This window comes from Lynx rufus, unplaced genomic scaffold (assembly GCF_022079265.1).
Source record: "Lynx rufus isolate CCGP_SWC_20201006 ecotype Redwood Valley unplaced genomic scaffold, mLynRuf1.p SCAF_11, whole genome shotgun sequence".
Classification (NCBI taxonomy): domain Eukaryota; kingdom Metazoa; phylum Chordata; class Mammalia; order Carnivora; family Felidae; genus Lynx; species Lynx rufus.
The window spans coordinates 43,334,428-43,358,038 of NW_025814825.1; the positions used below are offsets into that span (position 1 = coordinate 43,334,428).

General features: G+C 42.0%; 1 protein-coding gene across 1 annotated transcript in view; it reads right to left on the reverse strand.

Annotated features, from left to right (window-relative positions):
• Positions 1 to 248: 248 nt before the first annotated feature.
• The window catches only part of STN1 (STN1 subunit of CST complex), a 46,806-nt gene continuing 23,443 nt past the window's right edge, over positions 249 to 23,611 (reverse strand). Inside the window, exons 7-10 of the mRNA XM_047073409.1 lie at positions 22,817 to 22,991; positions 16,464 to 16,586; positions 13,068 to 13,140; positions 249 to 1,029 (exon numbers count right to left, since the gene is read on the reverse strand). Of these exons, the coding sequence (XP_046929365.1) occupies positions 872 to 1,029; positions 13,068 to 13,140; positions 16,464 to 16,586; positions 22,817 to 22,991 (529 nt within the window). The 3' untranslated portion in view covers positions 249 to 871. The remainder of the gene's footprint in view (positions 1,030 to 13,067; positions 13,141 to 16,463; positions 16,587 to 22,816; positions 22,992 to 23,611) is intronic.

Genomic DNA, 23,611 nt, shown 5'->3' on the forward strand with positions numbered 1-23,611 from the left:
CCTCAGATTCCACCACCTGTCTGGGCACAAACAGAGTGTTCGTCTGGATGGTGTCGGGACGCCCTGTGCGTTCAACAGTAACCTTGAGAGTAACATCTACCAGCCAGGCGTTTGGCTGAGAGCCTCTAAGGACTTCAGGGTGTTAAAGGACAATGTATTTAGTCACGTATGTCCTCAAAGTGTTAAGGAAATGTACTGAGACATCTTTTGATTCAGAAGGCAAGTAAGGAAAATGACCAACACAGAGCCATGCCTTAGATCCGTTTATTCCCGTCTCTGGGTGGGTCTGTAAACACCATTCATCCGAGGGCTCAGGACCCACCACTGGTACTTGACCCTTGGCAATCATAGGTGGGTGATACTCATCCAAGAATAAGTCCCCTACATTAGGTTCTTAACCACTGGGAGAGGCCTACAAGAATGTAGCTGATGGTCTGAAGTTCGAGAAGGTTTTAGATCTGCGCGCTCTGGCTATATGCTCTTCAGTTCACTTTACCACGTGACATTCCTTTACCCTGATAGGGCCTCAAGCCACATGTACCCCGATTCAGCCGCCAACACTGTTTCCTCCCCTCCTGCTCCAAGAGCAACGCCCAGTCCAGTCAGGAGGTCGACAGGACAGGTTTCCCTCTATGTCACGGCGGAGACAGAAGTGACTTTATCCCAAGGATACAGCAGCGAGAGGGCAGCCTACAGAATTTATGCCCAATTGCATTCCTTAAATGACTATATTTCATAGTTTCTTAGGAGGTAACTGCCACCAGACCTATCAGCCTCTGCGTGATGTTTAAAATCAGAGCCTGGGAGTGATTGCCGCCCGGTCTTCCTCTTCCTCGGCCTGGCTCCGCCCACGCCATCTGCTGGCGGCTCCTCAGAACGCTGTGTAGTAGTGCTCCATGGTGCTGATGATGTCACTCTGGTCCTCCAGGAGCTCCAGCACTTGCTGCAGCACAGCTTCGTTCAGGCGCGGGCTGACGCTCAGGCGAGCACAGGCCAAGATGTGCTGGAAGTGGCAGCCTTTCTCTATGTCTGCAGGAAAAAGGCAGTTGGCTAAGCTTGGCACACCTGTCAGACCCTCCTCCCGCTCCTCCGTCCTCCCCCTCTGAGTTGAAGTCCTTTTCCACGGATCCTGAGTCAGAACCTGCATTTTAACAAGATCCGCACGCACATTAGGGTTGGAGATGTACTGGTTTAGATTATCAGCAAAAACAAAACAAAAACCCTGTTCTTGGGCCCCTAACTTCACGACAGTGACGTGGACCCATTGCTCAGCTCAGGCCTTCAACCTTCAACGACTCCTAATCAATCACTTGTTATCCAGAACCTAATGGATTTTTAGTGTTTGCTCATCTTTTTTCTCTAGTGCAATTTTTTGCCGACCCCCCCCCCCCGCAGCTTCCCAGGTGGGAGCCCTCTTGAGACTGACAGGAGAGCTGGCTTACAGCAGCCTCTGTATTCTTTCCCTGCCTGCTGGAGATCACAGGTAAGCAATACTCATCCTGACTGATGCTACACCATGGAGAAGAACACCATGGTCTGTTCTCTTTCTTCTTTGCCTAGGCTTCCAAGCAGTCCTGTCTATGATGGTTGTGTTCTAGTAATCCCTCACCCTCCACCCCCATAAAATCCAAGACCATTTTGTACACCAGGAAAAAAGTTCGGGGTTAGGAGCCTCTTTCCTATTTGAAACCAATGATTTAGAGTAGTGGAATGCACGGTGAAGTTGTGACCATTAGAGGATCCCAAAATCAACTTAATGGGTTGTGATTAAGAGAGACGGGTATAGGAAATTATAAAATGTACTGCATTATAGCGTATGTATTATTTTGTGAAACTTTATACTAAATATATAATATGTATATTATATGTATATATACACACATATTATATATAGCTCTGTGTGTGTGTGTGTGTGTGTGTGTGTGTGTGTGTGTGTATAATGTACTAGGTCATGATGTAAAATGCATTTGTAATTCTGAGTCAAAGTCAAACCCCATTATCGAAAACAAACTTTCCCCAGATTCACTTAATGCCCCGTGCGGGGCCAGGCTTGGCCTCTCACTGTTGTGTCCCCAGCATCTGGCACACAAGCTGCTCCATATGGTCACTGAATGTTGTTTTCAGAGAACAAAATGCTTTAGGCTCCAGGAAGGTGATTAAAGAGGTATCATAGTGTTGGGCAAAGGCATGGTTTGGGAGTTGGCACACCTCTATGGCCTTGGGCAACTCATAGCATCTGAACCCATTTTCTCACCAACAGGGAGAGGAACTAAGAAGGGGGTGAGGGAACCTCTGAGGTCCTTTGTAGCTCTACAAGAATTTCACAAGCGGTGCCCCTGAGCTAACAAAGACTTGCTAAATTCTGACCTCTAGTGGCTCTGTCAACTCATTACTTCTCCCAGTTGGGGTTACTGTTGAAAAATTTGCCACATTTCACTGCTTTCCAGGCTGTTTCTTCAACATTCATTTGCTAAAGATTTCTGGAATATCTACTATGTGTGTAGTGCTAAGCAAGGAAGAGCAAGTGGTAGATGGAGAGCTGACTCCGGAGTCCAGCAGACCCGAACTCAAGTCCTGGCTCTGTCTGGGGCAGAGTGGTTCATTATTCTGGGTCTGTCTCCTCACCTGTAAGATGGGAAGAAAAATCACCTACTTCCTCAGTGGTTGTGGGAATGAAAGGAGACCTGTGGCAGGTGCTTCCTACACAGGAATTACTAGGACCCAGTCATCATCTCCATGACCTATGAAGATGCACATAACCTAGTCCCTGCTCTAAACCTGATGCTTCAGCTCTTCCTGAGAAGGGTGATGATGGAGGGTGGAAAGTGGGCCTGTACACAGCAGAGAGGAAGCACTAGGAACTTCACCACTTCTTGGATTTTAATCTATCTTTGCAGGGCCTGGATGCCCAAGCTCAGGGCTCAAGAGGACTTCTAGAGACACGTGGGGCCATAAGCGGTGATGTTGACTGCCCTGAAGGCCTTAAACTATTTCTTTAGAAGGGCCATGCTGCTGTCTGGGTGTTGTCTGGGAAGGCTGCTCACAAAGTGACCTTCAAGTCACATGGGGAGAAGGACTGGTATTAGTTTTTCTTTAAGGGTCTGGCAGGATTCACCAGTAAAGCCATCAGGTCCAGACCTTTACTTTGTTGGTAGACTTTTAGTTACTGATTCAATCTCCTTACTAGTCATAGGTCCACTCCAATTTCCTATTTCTGTGTGATTTAGTCTTGGTAGGTTTTGTTTCCAGGAACCTGTCCATTTCATCTGGTTATCCAGTTTGTTAGTGTGCAACTATTCACGGTACTCTCTTACAATCCTTTTTATTTCTGTAGAACCAATACTAATGTCATTTTCATTTTCTGATTTTACCAATTTGAGTCTTTTCTCTTTCTTCTTAGTCCCTCCAGCTAAAGGTTTGGTAATTTTGTTGTTCTTTTTAAACAACCAACTTTTGGTTTCACTATTTCTCTATCTTTGCTCTAATTATTATTATTTCCTTTCTTCTGCTAGCTTTCAGTTTAGTCTGTTCTTTTTCTAGTTCCTTAGTTAGAAGTTGGGTTTTGATTTGAGATCCCTCTTGTTTTTTAAGTGTTTGTAGCTATAAGGTTCCCCTTAGCAATGCATCTCCTAAATTTGGTGTGTTTTCATTTTCATTCATCGCTAGCAATTTTCTAATTTCCCTTGTGATTTCTTCTTTGATCTACTAGTTAAGAGTGCTGTTTAGTTTCCACAAATTTGTTAAATTTTCCAGTTTTGTCACTGGCTTCTAAGTTCATCACACTGTGCTCAGAGAAGATACTTTGTATGGTATCTTTTTAAAATCTACTGAGACTTAACTAGTGACCTAACATACGGTCTATTGTGGAAAATGTCCCATGTACACTTGAGAAGAATGTCTACTCTATTGTTGGATAGGGTGCTTTGTGTATGTCTATTAGATATATTTGATTTCTTGTGGTGTTTAGGTCCTCTTTTTCCTTACTTATCCTGTCTGCTTGTTCTTTTTTTTTTTTTTTTTTTTTTTTAATTTTTTTTTTTTCAACGTTTATTTATTTTTGGGACAGAGAGAGACAGAGCATGAACGGGGGAGGGGCAGAGAGAGAGGGAGACACAGAATCGGAAACAGGCTCCAGGCTCCGAGCCATCAGCCCAGAGCCCGACGCGGGGCTCGAACTCCCGGACCGCGAGATCGTGACCTGACTGAAGTCGGACGCTTAACCGACTGCGCCACCCAGGCGCCCCCTGTCTGCTTGTTCTATCCATTATTAAGAGGAGGGTACCGAAGTCTCCAACTATTGTAGAACTGTTTATTTCTCCTTTCAATTTAATCAACTTTGCTCAATATATTTTGATGGCCTGTCATTAGATACATAAATGTTTATAATTGCTGTATCTTCTTGCTGTACTGAACCTTTTAATAATATATAATGTCCTTCTTTGCCTCTTGTAAACTTTTTGGTTTTGATGTTGGTACAGCCATCCCTGCTCTCTGTCGGTTACTTTTATTTGCATAGGATATCTTTTTCCAGCCTTTCATTTTTTTTTTTCAACATTTATTTTTGAAAGACAGAGACAGACAAAGCATGAGTAGGGGCGGGGGAGAGAGAGAAAGAGAGGGAGACACAGAATCCAAAGCAGGCTCCAGGCTCTGAGTTGTTAGCACAGAGCCTGATACAGGACTCAAACCCCCAAACTGTGAGATCATGACCTGAGCCAAAGTCGGATGCTTAACCGACTGAGCCACCCAGGTGCCCGGCACCCTTTTCAATCCATTTGTGTTTTTGGATCTAAAGTGAGTCTCTTGTAGACAGCATACAGTTGGATCATGGTTTTGTTTTTAAATCGATTCTGCCAATCTGTCTTTTGAGTGGAAAGTTAAATCCATTTAGGTTTAAACTACTGTCCTGCTGGTGGGTGGGGGGCAGGACTTACTTTTGTCATTTTGCTATTTGTTTTCTAAATGCCTTATAGCTTTTTGTCCTTCATTTCCTGCATTACTGAATTCTTTTGTATTTAGCTGATTTTTAAAAATTTTTAACGTTTATTTATTTATTTGGAGAGAGAGAGAGCATGAGCAGGATAGGGATAGAGAGAGAGGGAGAGTCAGAATCCCAAGCAGGCTCTGTACCATCAGCTCAGAGTTCAATGTGGGGCTTGAACTCATGAACCGCGAGATCATGACTTGAGCCTAAACCAAGAGTTGGATGCTTAACCAACTGAGCCACCCAGGCGTCCCGAGGTGATTTTTTTGAACAAAAAGTTTAAATTCCTTTCTCATTTCCTTTTGTCCATATTCTATAGCTATTTTCTTCATGGTTACCATGGGGATTACATTTTGCATCCTAATTTGAATTTATTCCAATTTAACTTCAACACAGAAAAATTCTGCTCCTTTGCAGCTCTATCCCTGCCTTTGTTTCAGTTTTTGTCACAAAATCACATCTCTATGTACTATGTGCCCAAAAACATAAACTAAGTATTCTTCTAAATTCATTAGTCTCTTAAATTGTATAGAAAACAAAATGAGGAATTAAAAACCAAAGTTACAAGAAGGTAAGTAGACTAATCATTGTTTTTAACAATGTATTAGTTGGGGCGCCTGGGTGGCTCAGTCGGTTAAGCGGCCGACTTCAGCTCAGGTCACGATCTCGCGGTCCGTGAGTTTGAGCCCCGCGTCGGGCTCTGGGCTGATGGCTCAGAGCCTGGAGCCTGCTTCCAATTCTGTGTCTCCCTCTCTCTCTGCCCCTCCCCCGTTCATGCTCTGTCTCTCTCTGTCTCAAAAATAAATAAAACGTTAAAAAAAATTAAAAAAAAAACAATGTATTAGCCTCTTAAATCATACAGAAATCAAAAAGTGAAGTTATAAACCACTGTTACAATAATACTAGCTTTTATCACTGCCCACGTATTTACCTTTATTGAGATACTTCTCCATATGGCTTTGAGTTACTGTCTAGTGTCCTTTCATTTCACCCTGTCAGATGCCCTTGAGCATTTCTTGCAGAGCAGGTCTAGTGTTAACAGAGACTTTTGTTTATCTTAGAATGTCTTAATTTCTCCCTCACTTTTGAAGGACAGTTTTGCTTGACTGACCTTTCTTTTTTTTTTTTTACTTTCCATTTAGAGCTTTGAATGTATCAACCCACTACCTTCTGGCCTCCAAAGTTTCTGATTAGAAATCTGCAAATATCACTGATGAGCCCCTGTGACAAGCTGCTTCTCTCTTGCTGCTTTCAAGATTCTCTATTTGTCTTTGCCTTTCAAAAGTTTGATTATGATATGTTTTGGTGTGGGTCTTTCTGAGTTCATCTTACTTGGGAGTTCACTGAGCTTCTTGGATGTTTGTATGTATGTCTTTCATCAAATTAAGGATGTTTTCAGCCACTATTCAAATATTCTCTCTCTTCTCCTTCTGGGACTCCCACAATACATGTTGGCCTACTCGATGGTGTCCCGAAAGTCTCTCAAGCTCTGCTCTCTTTTCTTTAACTCCAAGTTTGTTGACTCTTTCTTCTGCTTTTGAATCTCTATAGTGAAGTCTTCATTTCAGTTATTGTACTTTCCAGCTCCAGAATTTCTTTCTGGTTTCTTCCTAGGTTTTCTATTTCCTTACTTAGATTTCCATCTTGTTTATCAACCATTTTCTTGACCTTCTCCATCTCTCTCTTTAGTTCCTTGAACATCTTTAGGCCAGTTGTTTTAAATTTTTGTCTAGCATATCTGCCACCATGGCTTTTTCAGGGACAGTTTCTGTTGATTATTTTTTTGTTTTGAATGGGCTATATTTTCCTATTTTTTTGTGTATGCCTTGTGATTTTTAGTTGAAAACTGGACATCTGAATTCAATAATGTGGTAACTCTGGAGGGCAGATTCTCCCCCTTCTCCTAGGATTTGCTGGGTCTTGCTATTTATTTATTTTTAACTTTAAGTTTTTAAAAGATTTTATTTAAAAAAAAATTTTTTTAATGTTTATTTATTTTTAAGACAGAGAGAGACAGAGCATGAACAGGGGAGGGGCAGAGAGAGAGGGAGACACAGAATCTGAAACAGGCTCCCGGCTCTGAGCTGTCAGCACAGAGCCCGACGCGGGGCTCAAACTCACGGACTGTGAGATCATGACCTGAGCCGAAGTCGGCCGCTTAACCGACTGAGCCACCCAGGTGCCCCAAAAGATTTTATTTTTAAATAATCTCTACACCCAATGTGGGGTGCAAACACCCAACCCTGGGATCAAGAGTCACACTCTCCTCTGACTGAGCCAGCCAGGCACCCCCGTTTTTTGTTATTTTTAAAAATTATAGGCTGTCTCTATGCCAAGGATCAGCCTCAGGTATAAACTTAAGGTCGTCTCAGGTCTTTTTCTGAGCCTGTATCTTTCCCTGGGCATGTATAATCACTTTCTGATTTTTCCCATATATGCAGTTGCTTTTTAATGCCCTAGTCTTTCTTTTCTGGCTCCCAAAAGGGGAAAAAAGAAAAGTGAAGAGGGGGAGGGGAAGGCACCAGCCCTTTAAGTCCTTCGGAAGTCACTTCAGCTTTTGGGGGAAGGGCTTGCGACAACTGGAGGAAGAGGAAGTGCAACAATGCAACAAATTACATTTGTCTGCAACTCTGTGATCAGAAGCAACAATCAGCAAACAGCACAGATCCCTGATATTTGGAGGACCTGTTCCTTTTTGCCCACCTAGGCTCCTGCAAACTCTGTGCAAGCTATTCCAAGACCATGTACACAGGTGCCTGCCATATGGTTGGGGGAAATGGTACTGACTAAGAGCTGAAAATTGACTGATGTTATCCCCAATTTATTCTCCAAGCCTTCTCCTGGAAGTTGTAAGCCTTCAATAGACTCCAGAGTTCCAAAACAGTTACATTAGACAGGTGCAACTGTTGTCTAAGTGAAGAGATAGATTGCTGGTGCTTCCTATTCTACCATCTTCCTAACAGTTTCATAAAACAGTAATTTACTTAATCTTCAAAACAACCCATCATAAGGATACTATTATCCCTATTTTGCGTAGAAAGAAAGTGAGGCAAAGTTTTGTCAACATAGCACTGGGAAGTCCAAGCCACAGTAATCAGAAAAGAAAATGACATAAAAGACATCGAAAATGGCAAGAAAGAAATAAAACTGTCATGATTTGCAGATGACATGATACTATATATAGAAAACCCTAAAGACTCACCCCAAAACCATTAGAACTAATAAATGAATTCAGTAAAGTTGTAAGACACAAAATTAATACACAGAAATTGGATGCATTTCTACACACTGAAAATGAACTATCAGAGAAATCAAGAAAACAATCCCATTTATAACTGCATCAAAAAGAATTAAATACCTAAGAATAAACTTAACCAAAGAGTGTGAAAGATCTGTACTCTAAAAACTATAAGACACTGATGAAACAAACTGAAGATAACACAAATAGATGGAAAGATATTCTATGCTCATGGATTTGAAGAATTAATATTGCTAAAATGTCTATACTATCCAAAGCAAAATACAGATTCAATGCAATCCTTATCAAAATATCAATAGCGTTTTTTAAAGAACTAGAACAAGTAATACTAAAATCTATATAGAATCACAAAAGACCCCCAAAATAGCCAAAGCAATCTTCAGAAAGAACAAAGCTGGAGGGATCATGCCCTCAGATTTCAAACTATACTACAAGGCTGTAGTAATCAAAACAGTATGGTAGTAGTACGAAACCAGATACATATTAATGGAACAGAATAGACTGCCCAGAGATAAGCCCATTTGTAGAGAGTACCTTTTAATCTATGATAAAAAAGGCAAGAATATACAGTGGGGAAAAGACCGTCTCTTCAACAAATGGTGCTGGGAAAACTGGACAGCTACGTGCAAAAGAATGAAACCGGGCTACTTTCTTACACTACACACAAAAATAAACTCATAATGGATTAAAGACCCAAATGTAAGCCCTGAAACCATAAAACTTCTAAAAGAAAACACAGGCTGTAAACTTTTGGATATCAGCCTTAGCAATATTTTTTTTGGATGTGTCTCCTCAAGCAAGGGAAACAAAAGCAAAAATAAACAGTTGGGACTACATTGAACTTTTAAAAAGCCTTTGCACAGAGAGGGGACCATCAAAAAACAAAAAGGCAACCTGCTGAATGGGAAATATATCATTGATATACATATATATCATCAGTGATATATATATCATTTCCAAATGATGTATCTATAAGCGGTTAACATTAAAAATACATAAAGAATTCATACAACTCAACATCAGAAAGTAAATAATATGATTTAAAAAGAAGACCTGAATACACATTTTTACAAAGAAGACACATGGATGGCCAAAAGACCAGGAAAAGATGCTCAAGTCACTAATCATCAGGAAAGGCAAATCAAACCCACAATGAGCTATCGTTAGAATGGCCAGAATCAAAAAGCCAAGAAATAACAAGTACTGGCAAGGATGTGGAGAAAAGGGAACCCTCATGTACTGTTTGTGGGAATGTAAATTGGTGCAACCACTGTGGAAAACAGTATGGGGGTCAAAATATTAAACACAGAAATACCATATGATCCAGCAATTCCATTTCTGGGTATTTATCCGAGGAAAATGAAAATACGATATATGCAGCACCATATTCATTCCAGCATTATTTTTTTTATTTAATTAATTTGTTAAAATGTTTATTTATTTTTGAGAGAGAGAGAGAGACACAGCACGAGCCAGGGAAGGCAGAGGCAGAGGGAGACACAGAATCTGAAGTAGGCTCCAGGCTCTGAGCTGTCAGCACAGAGTCCGATGCACGGCTTGAACTCACAAACCATGAGAACATGACCTGAGTTGAATTCGGACACAACCACCTGAGCCACCCAGGCACCCCTGCAGCATTATTTACAATAGCCAAGATATGGAAGCAACCTAAGTGTCCACTGATGGATGAATGGATAAGGAAGACGTGGTGTATATATACAATGGAACATGACTCAGCTATAAAAAAGAATGAGATCTTGCCATTTGCGACAACATGAATAGACTTAGGGGCTATTATGCTAAGTGAAGTAAGTCAAATAGAGAAAGACAAATACCATATGGTTTCACTTACATGTGGAATCTAAAAACCAAAACAAAGGGACAAACAAAACAAAACAGAAACGGACTCGTAAATATGGAGAACAAATGGTGATTGCCAGAGCGGAGGCGAGTGAGGGGATGGATGAAATAGGTGAAGGGGGTTAAGAGGCACAAACTTACAGTTATAAAATATAGAGTAAGTTAGGACTACAGTCAATAATATTTTAATAACTTCATATGGTGTCAGATGGTAACCAGACATCATGGTGATCATTTCGTAATGTATATAAATGTCAAATCACTAGGTCGTATACCTGAAACTAATATAATATTAGTGTTGTAGCTCAACCATATTTAATTAAAAAAAAAAAAAAGGAAACTGAGGCACAGATTTACCCAAGGTTACACAGCTACAAATTGGTAGAGCTGGGATTCAAACTCTGGGCAAGCTCCAGAGCCCAGCTTTTCACAACTTTGCCATGCTGCCTGTCTTTAGACAAGCCCAGTATCAGTGCTTTAGGGACCAAAAACAGGCTTCATGTTTATAGCCCCTTTCTTATTGTAAGTTTATCCATTACTGAAATACTCATAAACGACTAAAGATTTTATATCCTACCAACCATCATGATAAGGAACAAATGCTGTAGTTTGTACAAAAGGTAACACTAAAGGCCTAGTAGGAATGATTAAGTGTTTGAAGATCTATCTATATGTATAATGGGATACTGTGCAACTATTTAAAAGACTGAGGCACTGTTAAATGTGCTGTTGCTGAATGAACTCTAGAAGCCAAGGTTAGATTTAAGATACAGGGTGCAGAACACGCAGCATCATATGCTAACTTTTAACTTGTGTTGTTTTTGTTTTTTTTTAAAGAAACTGTACAAATATGTCCGTCAGTGTTTGCAACATCTCTAGAACAATATGCCTGAAACTAGTAACAACCACTGCATTTGGACTTGGGAACATAAATCTTGGGGCTCAGTGTTTGGAGGGAGTCTGACTTTCCTGTGTGTACTTTGCACTGTTTGACTTTTTACCATGTCCATACATTATTATTCAGAATCTATATATATTTTCTATGTAAAGGGGTAATCATAGCAGGCTGCAAGATAGTCCCCACGAGGTATTTTTGCTGGCATTCTCAGTTACTCCTGGGAGTAACTCCCAGGAGTTCAGCTCCTGGGAGTTTCCTAGTTCTGGGGACTGGCTTATAGCTTCGAGGCTCCCATACACAGACTGAGTGTCACAGGATTTCCACCTTGACGCACACACTCACCAAAGCAGTAGCTGGTCTGTGGGTGAGAAGGGAATGTAAAACCTGCCACTTTTACAGAGTCTCAGGTCACTAGGCAGTTTGGTTCTCCTAAGAAATGAAGTGTGAATTCCTGTCATTTGCTTCACCAGGCACGGGGATTATTTCAATCCTTCCTGTTCCCAGTGCAGACCAAAACAGGAATCTGGCCAGGTAGCCTAGGATGAGGATCAGTGCAGGAAGGTTATCTGGGGAGGGGCCTCTCATCTCTTCATGGTTGAGGAACTCCACATTTCACTGCTCTTCAAAGCTCCCTAAAGTGTGGACAGACAGGTTTTCCCCCAACTCAAGGATACTCGTCCTTGTTGCTCTGAATGATGTAAACATCGGCCAGAAACCTTGCATTAAAATAATAGACTGCTTTCAGTTTATTTTAAGATCTGTTGTCACACCATTCTGGGATCTGACATCATAGGTTCTTAAAGGCTAAATAGGGCTGCATACCACAAACACCAGGACTGGAGACCTGGTCCAGCTCCACCCGCTGACTCAGCCTGGAGTAGGGCCAGGCCCTGGGGATTTAGGGGCTGAAAGGGCTGGGGGTGGGTTTCTCTGGACAGAAAGAGGGCAGGCTGAGGAGACCTGCGGTCATTAACAAGTCTTTCCCCCTTCTCTGCCAGCCTCATTTGTTCACAGATGCCAATATTCGTTATTAGTATATGTTTGCAAAAGACAGACTTTGAAAAGTCATCTTGAAGTCTGATCAGTTTACACAGGACTTAAAGATAGGACTAGTGCTTTCTTCTCTAACTAGTGTGAAAATGGTAATATCTGTTGTCAGACTATCTACAGTTTGAGTTTCTAACCACTAGGGGTTGACCTAACTCCACTAAAACTAACTTTATTCTAAGCCATTTTCTTCTGCAAATTATCAGGTTCCAGGATGACTGAATTAGTGTTCATAAACTATAATGTCTAGAACCATGCTCCTAAAACTGAAAGTCTTTGTGTTAGAAGAGAGGAAACGGTCTCACTCCGAAGACAAGGTAGGATAAGAAATAAGACAAATTAGAGAGAATAAGACATAGGAGGTCAGAAACTCCTAGCCCAGTGGTTTACCTCACTGTACTGGAGTCACCTGAGATGCTCACCTGTCCAGCTCCTGTCCCACCCCCTAATGAATCAGAATCCCAGAGCTGGGACCCAAGCACTGTATGTTTAAAAAAGTTCCATGGTTGGGGCCCCTGGGTGGCTCAGCCAGTTAAGCGCCCAACTCTTGATTTTGGCTCAGGTCATCACCTCGAGGTTCGTGGGATGGAGCCCCGAGTCGGGCTCTGTGCTGACAGAGCAGAGCCTGCTTGGGATTCTCTCCCTCCCTCTCTCTCTGCCCCTCTCCCACTTGTGTGCATGCTCCCCATCTCTCTCTCAAAATAAAGAAAGAAACTTGAAAAAAAAAGTATAAATGGAATCTTTTAAATATAATAATAAAAATAAAAATGACAATAAAAAACTCCATGGTTGAGTCTTATGAGCAGCAAAGGTCAGAACAACTGTGCAAGTCTAACACTCACTTTATAAAAGAAGAGACTGAGGCTCAGAGAGGGCAAGTGTCTTGACCAGTCATACTTCGAAGTCACTACTGGGGAAAGCCCCAGGTTTCCTGACTCTCCATCCCAGGTGCTCTCTGGGAGGGAACAACCCCCTCCAGGGCATCAGGGCACCACATACATGTATATTACCCGACTTACGATTTGGTTTCTGACAGTCTTCTTGAATGATATGGTGTATTTTTCTGTGCAGTTCTTTGTCCTCTCTGGTTACCTGAACAGGAAAACCAGGAGAGAAAGCATTCTTAAGCAATAAAGCGGTTGTGTCATCTCGATTCCCAGATTAGTTTTTAGGATAGTTTCTAAAAATTTCCTAATAATCACAAAATAATCCCATCCCTACACCAAAAACCAACAGTGTGGTTTTTGATACTTGGCCTATTATGAAACCAGCTCTGTCCCTAAGCAGCTCAAGGCTCTGTAGTTGGTGCAGAGGCATACTCCCTTGGAAGGTAGTTTATTGGGGCCATGATGTCAAGAAAACCTGAAATTCTACACTTTTTTTTAATGTTTATTTTTGAGAGAAAGAGACACGGCGGGGAGGGAGGGAGGGAGGGAGGGAGAGAGAGAGAGAGAGAGAGGATGAGTGGGGGAGGAGCAGAGAGAGAGGGAGACACAGAATCCAAAGCTGGCTCCAGGCCCTGAGCTGTCAGCACAGAGCCTGACGTAGGGCTCAAACCCACAAACAGTGAAATCATGACCTGAGCCGAAGTCGGACACTCAACCGACTGAGCCACCCAGGCGCCCCTGAAATTCTGCACTTTTAAGGAGCAATTTTCTTCCCAAATACTTGTAACACATTCTTGATGTTTCTCACTTGTTTGTATATTGAAAGAGAGACACAAGTGATCAAAGTCTGATCTCCAACCCGGACTCCTTCCTCTGGGAATGACACAAGTCTCCTGTCTCATTAATTTTCTTCTTACTCCCAACCACAAAGGAAAACAAATGAAATTAAAACCGTAAGGAAAGGCTAGCAAGAGAGTAAATCTAGCCCATCCCTTGAAACACTTTCTTAGAGGCAAAAATAACGAAGCTCCTTTCTCAACTAGCTCAAGTAAGAGGGAAGCAGTAACCAAATGGGTTTCATCTTCCTTCCATAGTAAATCTAAAAACCAAAAAGAAAAAAAAAAAGAGAGAGAAAGAGGAAGGAAGGAAAAGAGGAAGAAAGGAATAAACAAAAAAAATCATGCAAATACATACATGTATGAGGAATTGTCGAACTAGACTTACAAAATGATCAGATTTTAGAACGACCAGATTTTAGAATGAATGGGGATACTGACAACGCCTGCCTTCTCTTGACTCACAAGGTTATTGTGAAGAGCAAATAAGGTAATGGGGGTGAGAGCTGTTGAAAGCAGGAAACTACCAAACAGAAATATCTACATCACAGTGATAACTATTTTCCCTGAGGCAAAGCCCTCAGGAAAACAGAAACCTCTAGGACAGGCGAGGAGGTGGAAGGGGAGGAGTGAAGTCAGAGAAGGCGGATGGTTCTGCTGAGGAAAAGAGCCATTATTGCTTGATCACCCCATTCCAGTTCACACTGATTCACAGGAGGAAGTGCCCTAGCCCTGCCACACCTCAGTCCTGGCCTGCTGCCTGTAGTCATGTAGCTGCTTTCTGCAGACACAGAAGGCCAACTCTGGAGCCTCCCGGGGGAGGGGGAGGAGGGGATGGGATGTGAGGGGAGGCATGTTGAGGTGAGCTGCCTAGCATGGGATTCTCCAACCCTACTAGGCCTTTCCATGCCAGGAGGAGGTGGTCTGCACCCACCTTACAAAGATCAGAATACCCTTTTCAAAGGTTACTCCGGGGCACCTGTCTGGCTCAGTTGATAGAGCATACGACTCTTGATCTCAGGGTTGTGAGTTCAAGCCCTACCCTGGATGGTAGAAATTACTTAAAAAAAATTTTTTTTTAAGTTGCTCAAATAGTATTTAAATATATCTTAATTGGGGGACCTGGGTGGCTCAGTTGGTTAAGCGTCCGACTCTTGATTTCGGCTCAGGTTATAATATCACAGTTTGTGAGATCGAGCCCCTCAGGGGGCTCTGCGTTGACAGTGCAAACCTGCTTAGGATTCTCTCTCTCCCTCTCTCTGCCCTTCCCCCTTGCTTGCATTCTCTCTCTCTTTCCCTCTGGAAATAAATGAATAAACTTAAAAAAAAATTTTTTTTTAAATAAAACGTATCTTAATTAAAAAAAAAGCTCTCTAAAGTGGGGAAATAACTAGAGTAAATCAACATCATGAAAATGTCCTATTAAGGAAAGCTTCCCCTCAAGAATCACGTCTGTAAATACAGAGACTTCTAGGAGTCCTCACAATTTTGAACTGCCTCTAGAATTGCTCATGACTGAAGCCACATCTACACTACGAGCAACAGTCATGAGAAAGCCTGTTTTTACTGAAAGCTTGGCTCCTTCAATTATTAAAGGTAGGCAGTGAGAGGTGAACCTTTAACTCTGGAGGTTATGAGGCAAGCAAGCGCTTGTACCCCTGGTGGGAATGTCAATTAGTAGAGCCTTCTAGCAGGCCAATCAGACTGTGTTGACCAAATGCTTAAGGTACTTGCCCTTTGCTCCCGCAATTCCTCATTAAGAGCGAATCTTACCAAAATGCTTACATGAATTCACAAAGAGAGTTATGCAAAAATAGCAATAGCAACACTATCTGTGAGAGCAAAAGTTAGAATCAACATAAATGTCCATCAGAAAGAAGTGGCTAAAAGTGTATGGCAAGTACCCAGAATATGGAATACCACGCAAGGTCAAAAAGATTGAGGAAGATTTAGAAGTACTAACATGGAAAGATACCTGTGGCGTGCTATTTTGGTACCCCCAAAACTTGCCAGGAAATACTTATTTATTTATTTATTTAAAGTTTGTATTTATTTATTTTGAGAGAGACAGTGCAAGTGGTGAAGGGGCAGAGAGAGAAGGAGAGAGAATCCCCAGCAGGCTCCATGCTGCCAGCGCAGAGCTTGATGTGGGGCTTGAACTCATGAAACTGTGAGATCATGACCTGAGCTGAAACCAAGAGTCAGATGCTTAACAGAGTGAGCCACCCAGGCTCCCTGCCAGGCATTATTTAGAGCAGTGGTTCTCAACTGTTCCAGGGGACCCCTGGCGATGTCCTGTGATGTTTTAAGTTGTCATACCTGGTGGGGGGAGTGGGCTGCTACTGCTCTCTAGGGAATGAAGGCCAGGATGCTGCCAAACATCCTACAGTGCAAAGGAAAGCCACCTACAGCAAAGAACCATCTGGCCCAGTGTTAATGCTAAGAAGTCTGATCCATAGGATAATCACAAAAAAAGGCACAGAAGCATCTATAGATGTACATGTGTAAATGCACAGACAAGTGTCTACAAGGACAAATGGCACCTTAGATAAGGCTGACCTTTGCTCCTCATTTTACATACCTCCTTAATGATTTTTAAAAACAGTAAATAGGAATTCTAGGTATTCTTAAGGGATGAATACAGTTGTGATTGAAGGTAGGAAGGAAAAAAATAAAGTTGCAGGTCTCTTACATAGTATAGGTTATCAAAACCATCATCTTTCTGGAAAACAAATCCTTTTTCCTGCAGCAGCTGTATAGCATTCTTAAATATACTATGAATTGCCTTGGAAGTGGTTTCATTCTTAACATCCACCTGTAGGAAGAAGAAAAAGAAAAAGAAGAAAAGAGGTAAGTCCCATCTTACAGCATCTAAGAGTAACTCCCTGGACCAGCTGGTTTATGAATTCACCCAACAGGCTTTTAATCTGCTGAGTCAAAAAGATCCAGGTATGTGGCCTAGCAGGATGGTGACATTTAAGGAGGCCTGGGAAGTTTGCTCAGGCAGGATCATGCTTGATAACTGTTCCATACTTTGGTTGTGGGTTTGTTTGTTTTTTTTAATTTAATTCTACAATATGAAATGGAAAATCAAAAAGATAATACTTAAATTTAAGTATGTGGTTTATATGTCTTGAACATTTAAAATTACTTCTATTCCTATGTGGGTTTTGATAGAACTGTTTCCTAAGCAAAAAGATAATCTTTGATTTTATTTTTTTTAATTCAGGTCCAAAGCATTATATACATATTAGATCAGTTTTTTTCATTAAAATTATGGCTATATGTAATCTCTTCCTAAGGACTTCAGGGAATTTTACACATATTGAAATAAGTTGGGGATTCCAGGATATAAAAAGTATTAAGTAGTCTATTTAATGTTTATTTATTTTTTTTTATTTTTTTTTCAACGTTTTTTATTTATTTTGGAACAGAGAGAGAGCATGAACGGGGAGGGGCAGAGAGAGAGGGAGACACAGAATCGGAAACAGGCTCCAGGCTCCGAGCCATCAGCCCAGAGCCTGACGCGGGGCTCGAACTCACGGACCGCGAGATCGTGACCTGGCTGAAGTCGGACGCTTAACCGACTGCGCCACCCAGGCGCCCCAAATGTTTATTTTTTTTAATTTTAATTTTATTTTTGAGAGAGTGCAAGCAGGGCAGGGGCAGAGAGAGGAGACAGAGGATCCAAAGCAGGTTCTGTGCTGACAGCAGCAAGCTCGATGTGAGGCCTGAACTCAGGAATCCTGAGATCATGACCTGAGCCAAAATTGGGTGCTCAACCAAGCCACCCAGGTGCCCCTCCAACTTAATTTTAAAGAGAGGCAAATAGCTATGTGGAGACCTGTCTGTCAAAGGGGGGTCCATGGGGCTGAAGGCAGAGGGGGTTCTAGACCACATGGAAGGAACCTCGGCTGTTGTCAGTTTTCTATCTCCTCAATTTCAACATTTCTCCTCTTCTCTAAGATACGGGTTTACCCAGACAAATTACCAGGTTCATCCTATGTCTTATTTCCAAGGAAGCTAGGCCTTCAACTATGTCCCACCATGCCTAACTAGACTGCAAGCTTACCGAGTCGGGGACTTTATTTCAACTTGGCCACCTCCTCCCTGGCACACAACAGATAACTAATAAGATATCTGTGTAATGAATGGGAAATAAATACCCCATTATAGAGGCTGTATCCCTTTTATTATTCTACTGGGGATCTTCAGTCCATTCCTAAAACAAAGTTAAGTGGTGAACAATTGTTCTTCAAGGTACAGATCCATTTTTAACGTGACAGAAATTTGTCAAGATATTTAAAAGATGAGACCACCAAAGACACAAGGCAAAGCTTCTACAAAAGTGTTTAAAGGCAAAGTCCTACCTCTTAAGAAGAATGCTCGTGAAGGCTATCTGGGGCAGTTTCCACAGATGCTAAAGAGAGAACGTGCTTGTGATTTGCTGATGACATTTCCTCCAAGTGACTGGAAAGGAAAGAAACCCCCAACGGCCTCGAGCATTCATAACTGCATCCCTAAAGAAACACTCTCTTTCTAGAAGAGGCCTTCTAAAGAGGCACTGTTTTAATCTAAAGGATCCTAGTGATGGTACACAGATATGCTCCCCTGGGCTGAAGAGGACAGTCTAACATTCTTAATTAATATTCAACAAGCTAGAGCACCTGATCATTAGAATATTAGGGCCTAAAAAGTTAACAAACATTCCAGGTTACAACAGCACCCATTCTCTGAAGGCAGAATAAGGCCAACAACTATGTGATGACTCCCACGGGCAGAAAATCAATCTGTTAGAATAAACATCTTACCTAGCAATTCTCAGCCATACATCTTTTAATTCAGGGGCGGTGGGGGGGGCGGGGGGCTTCAGGCAAAGCTGAGTGCCCTTACTTAGGGGAAGCACCGTCAACCCAAAACAGACTCTCCCACAAAACTTCTACAACTGCTCAATCTTCATAATTCTAAGGAAATTCATCTTCTTCAGTCAATTTAATATAAGGACCCTAAGGGTCGAGTTTATTACGTCTCTTATCAAGATAGAAATAAACTGGAAACTAAAAATGATTGTTACATGGTTACTGCCATCATTAAAAAGGACTCCTGGTTATCCCCAGCCCACACAGAAAGCTCGGTTCCTCCTCCCAGATTTCAGTAAGCTCAGGCAGCAGGAAGACATGTGCTAGCACCATGAGATTAAAAGCACAGTTTCAGCTGTGAAGGAGGAGGACCCAACAGAAAAGTCTCTCTGTAAATATAAACAATGTGCGAAGCTTCCTTTCCAAAAACATTTGCCTCGGCTGACCTCAAGACATATCTCCCTGCTGGTTATAAAGTCACAGTCTCAAGGGTAAGGCCTCCAATCATCTCTTCTGGCCAGCAGCTTTGCCTGGCCTGGGATTTGTGTCTTTCTTGTCTTTTTCCAAAGAGCAATGACAGGGCTCATCTGATTCAGGAAACCGAAACTGCACAGAGACAAAAACAGTGACTGGTTGACCGTGCTGAGACTTAGCAGGCTTCTCCTAGCCCCAGGTCAGGAACTGGGTGGATCTCTGAAATATATATAGAGTCCTCATTCCCAAACAAACCACATTTATCCAGCTGTCAAAGAAACAATGGTTTTGCAAGGTCTGCTTATCATGTTTCTAGATTTGCTACGAAGGGCCACTATGGAAAAAAAGAAAGGGGGAAAACATTGAAACCCACTCTTCCCTTGCCTCTAAACTATAATACTACCACAATGATTTTTTTGTGAAGCTTTCATCTGTATGACAAGAGAAAAGTGCTGAAGGATCTAGGGTTTCACCATCACTGTAAAGCATCCTTAGTCTCCCAGGCTCTCTTAAACAGAATTCAATTTAATGACACTGACCTCCCCAGAGTCATGTGAAGGAATAATTCATAATTGATGGAAAAATAGTTTCCAAAGACAAAACAAAGTGCCACATTCATTTCTTTTTCAACATACATGACTGGGCAGACACAAGTTTCTGCTCTAAGCATTTTCAAAAAGATATCATGCCAAAAGTTCCCCACGGTTGTTTTGAATGGAGGAGCCCTCAGAGAATCCTCAAGTCTCTCTACAGAAGAGTGGGTTCATGGGAAGAATGTGGTCTTTGCTCGGCTTCAAAGTTTTCTTCAGAACATGCCGACAGAGTGGTCAAAAGTGCTAGGAGGCTGACTTGGCAGGGAGCCTCCTCTAAATGACCAAATGGGAAGAAGGTTAATCTTGCTGTCTGCAGACAGCTGGACAGCCCCAACTGCTTAGAAGCAACAGTGGCACAGAACAAAGTGGCCAGTCCCGACCCTCTCCACCTGGCTGTTTCCTGAAACACAATACCTCATCTCTGCGAATGAAATTGTAGGTCACCGGGCACACAGCCTGGTGCCAGGAAGAGATAATTAGGTTCACGAACGAAACTGAGAAGCAGTGGTCATGCCTCGGAGGTCAAGATGAGGACCTGTTACCTGTTCCACCAGAATCATGAGGAATAACTTATGTTACCTATCAGAGCTATTCAAGGCAGCCCTGTTGGGATGGCAAAAGATCGGAAAACTTCCATGCCAGAAATGGAGAGAATGGTTAAATGAATTATGGTACATGTAACAAAAGATTATTATAGTGGCAAATCTATATATATGGCTAGGAAAGGATCTGTAAGACATGCTAGACATGGAAAGCTAGGTACAGATTAGTGTTTAGCATGCCACCAGTTGTGTAAAAAAAGGGGGATAGAACTACTTCTAGTTAACAAATGCACAGACTGTCACTGGAAGAATATTCATGAGACTAGTAATGATACTTATCCCTGGAGAAAGGGGGTAGGAGGGAGGATGGGAAGGAAACTTACTTTTTTTTTTTTTTTTTTAACGTTTATTTATTTTTGGGACAGAGAGAGACAGAGCATGAATAGGGGAGGGGCAGAGAGAGAGGGAGACACAGAATCGGAAACAGGCTCCAGGCTCTGAGCCATCAGCCCAGAGCCCGACGCGGGGCTCGAACTCACGGACCGTGAGATCATGACCTGGCTGAAGTCGGACGCTTAACCGACTGCGCCACCCAGGCGCCCCAGGAAACTTACTTTTAACTAGATACTTTCAGGGACTATTTAAATTTTTTTAAAAATTTATTTGAGAGAGAGAGAGAGAGAGAGAGAGCGAGCGAGCCTGAGCAGGGGAGAGAGGGGCAGAAGGAGAGCGAGAAAGAATCTTAAGCAGGCTCCACACTCAGCACAGAGCCCAACACGGGGCTTGATCCTATGACCCTGGGATCATGACCTGAGCCCAAATCACGAGTCAGATGCTCAACTGACTGAGACACCAGGCGCTCCAGGGACCATTTAAATTTTTAAAAAACTATTCTTTCCTTCAACCAACACATGATTATTAAGAACTTACTTTATAGGACACCTGGGTGGCTCAGTCTAGGTAAAGCATCCAACTCTTGATTTTGGCTCAGGTCTCATGGTTTGTGAGTTTGAGTCCCACATCAGGCTCTGCGCTGACAGTGTGGAGCCTGCTTGGGTTTCTTTCTCTCCTCTCTCTCTCTCTCTGCCCCTACCCTGCTCATGCTCTCTCTCTCAAAATAAATAAACTTTAAAAAAAATTAAATAAAAAAAAAAAGAACTTACTTTATGGCAGCCCTATTCTAGGCTATGGTTCTAGAGAGCAAAGAACAAGAGAGGCAAGACCTCCACACTTACAGAATTTAAATTCTGGCCGAGGAATAGGCAGGTGCACAAATAAATGCCAGTGAGATCCTGAGATATGAAAACAGGGTGATAACATAGTAAGGAAGTAGGTGGCTATCAGAGCAAATAGGGAAGACAAGAAGGTGACATTTCCTGGTAGAATCAATAAAATAAGTAAATATAAATTGTGTTACAACAATAAAAAACCCAAGAATTGCAATGAAAGGGAGCCTGAAACAAAAGTTTCAAGTAATAGCAATTCCAAGTGAATAAGTAAACACCAAACAACTTAAGTTCACTTGAAAAAAAAGGGACAGCTCTTTCCTGGAGGAGTAGGAAATTTCTGGCATGTTCCTAGAAATTTTTACTTATAAACTAGACTGAATACAACTTGGGTCTTTATTCAAACTCTCAAAACATGACAGGTTAACCTTGTTTTGATGAAGAGAGAACAAGTCATTAAAAACCTTTGTTCAGTTCGAGATTCATCCTGCTGATCAATAAATAATCTTGGAAAGATAATTACCTCTTCTCATTTATTTCCCCCTCATTTGGCTCCTGCTTAGATTAAATCCATCTCAGTGAATACAAAGATCTAAGTACTATGAACCTTAGACTTTTTGTTTTTTCCTACCTAAAGATTAAGTTGACTGAGATTAAGTGAGGAGGGTAAAAGGGCAGGTGCATATTCTCATTTCAAGTTCTGTTCTGTTCCAGAACAGAAACACTGAATAGGGGCGCCTGGGTGGGTCAGTCAGTTGAGCATCTAACTTCGGCTCAGGTCACGATATCACAGCTTGTGAGTTCAAGCCCCGCGTCGGGCTCTGTGCTGACAGCTCAGAGCCTGGAACCTGCTTCTGCTTCTGTGTCTCCCTCTCTCTCTGCCCCTAACCCACTCAAATTCTGTCTCTGTCTCTCTCAAAAATAAATAAAAATTTTTTAAAAATTAAAAAAAAAAACATTGAATAGAACCATAACCTCTGTTCTCTGCATTTACCCCGTGAATCTTTTTTTTTTTAACTATTTATTTTGAGAGAGAAAGAGCAAGAAAGAGAGAGAGAGAGAGCACATGTGCACATGTGAGTAGGGGAGGGGCAGAGAGAGAGTGGGAGAGAGAATCCCAAGCAGGCCCCACATTGTCAGTGCAGAGCCAACCTGGGGCTCAAACCCATGAACCTTGAGATCATGCCGTGACCTGAAATCAAGAGTTGGACGCTTAACCGAATGAGCCACCCCGATGGTAAGTGCTCCCCTACCCTCTGAGTCTTAATGCTGCAGTCATGTTCCCCCACACCCTTCAGCTGCAGACATGGGACAGGGGACTTGAATTCTCACATGGGCATGCTGCACTTACCTGCTCAGAGCAGGAGCTGTGAGTCACAGGCTGACTGGCCAGGGACAGCAGAGATTCCACAGTTTCCAATTCCTGCCGGTAAAAGGTTTGTACTTTGTTCTCCACGAGGAATTCTTTGGCTTTTTCACTCAGCAAACATGTGAGATTGGCAAGGTCCAGGGCACCTGGATTGCTGCTAGGGGAAAGTTTTTAAAAGCCTTGCAGAGAACTATCACCTTTGTTTCTTTTTGGTGTGCATAAAATAGAAACCCAGCTAGGAAATGCAACGTTATACGATGTTTGTTTTAGTGGTTGATTGAAGTATAGCTGACCAAGATGCTATATGAATTTAAGGTGTACAACATAGCAATGACCAAGTCTATACTATGCTACATTCACAAGTGTGGCTACCATCTGTCCCCATATAATGCTATTACAATACCACTGACTATATTCCCTATGCTGTATCTTTTATCCTCGTGACTTCTTCTGTAACCCAAAGCCTGTATCTCCTACTTTTCTTCACCCATTTTGTCCATCCCCCCTGTGAAGGACACTTAGGTTGCTTTCATATCTTGGCTACTATAAATAATGCTGCCATAAACATAGGAGTGCTTATGTCTTTTTTAACTAGTGTTTTTCTTTTCTTTGGGTAAATACCCAATAGTGGAATTACTGGCTCATATGGTATGTCTATTTTTAATTTTTTTATTTTTAAACTCTTCCCCATTGTATATTCTTGCCTCCTTTGTTATAGATTAATTGAGAATAGAAACATGGATTTATTCCTGGGCTCTTTATTCTGTTTCATTGATC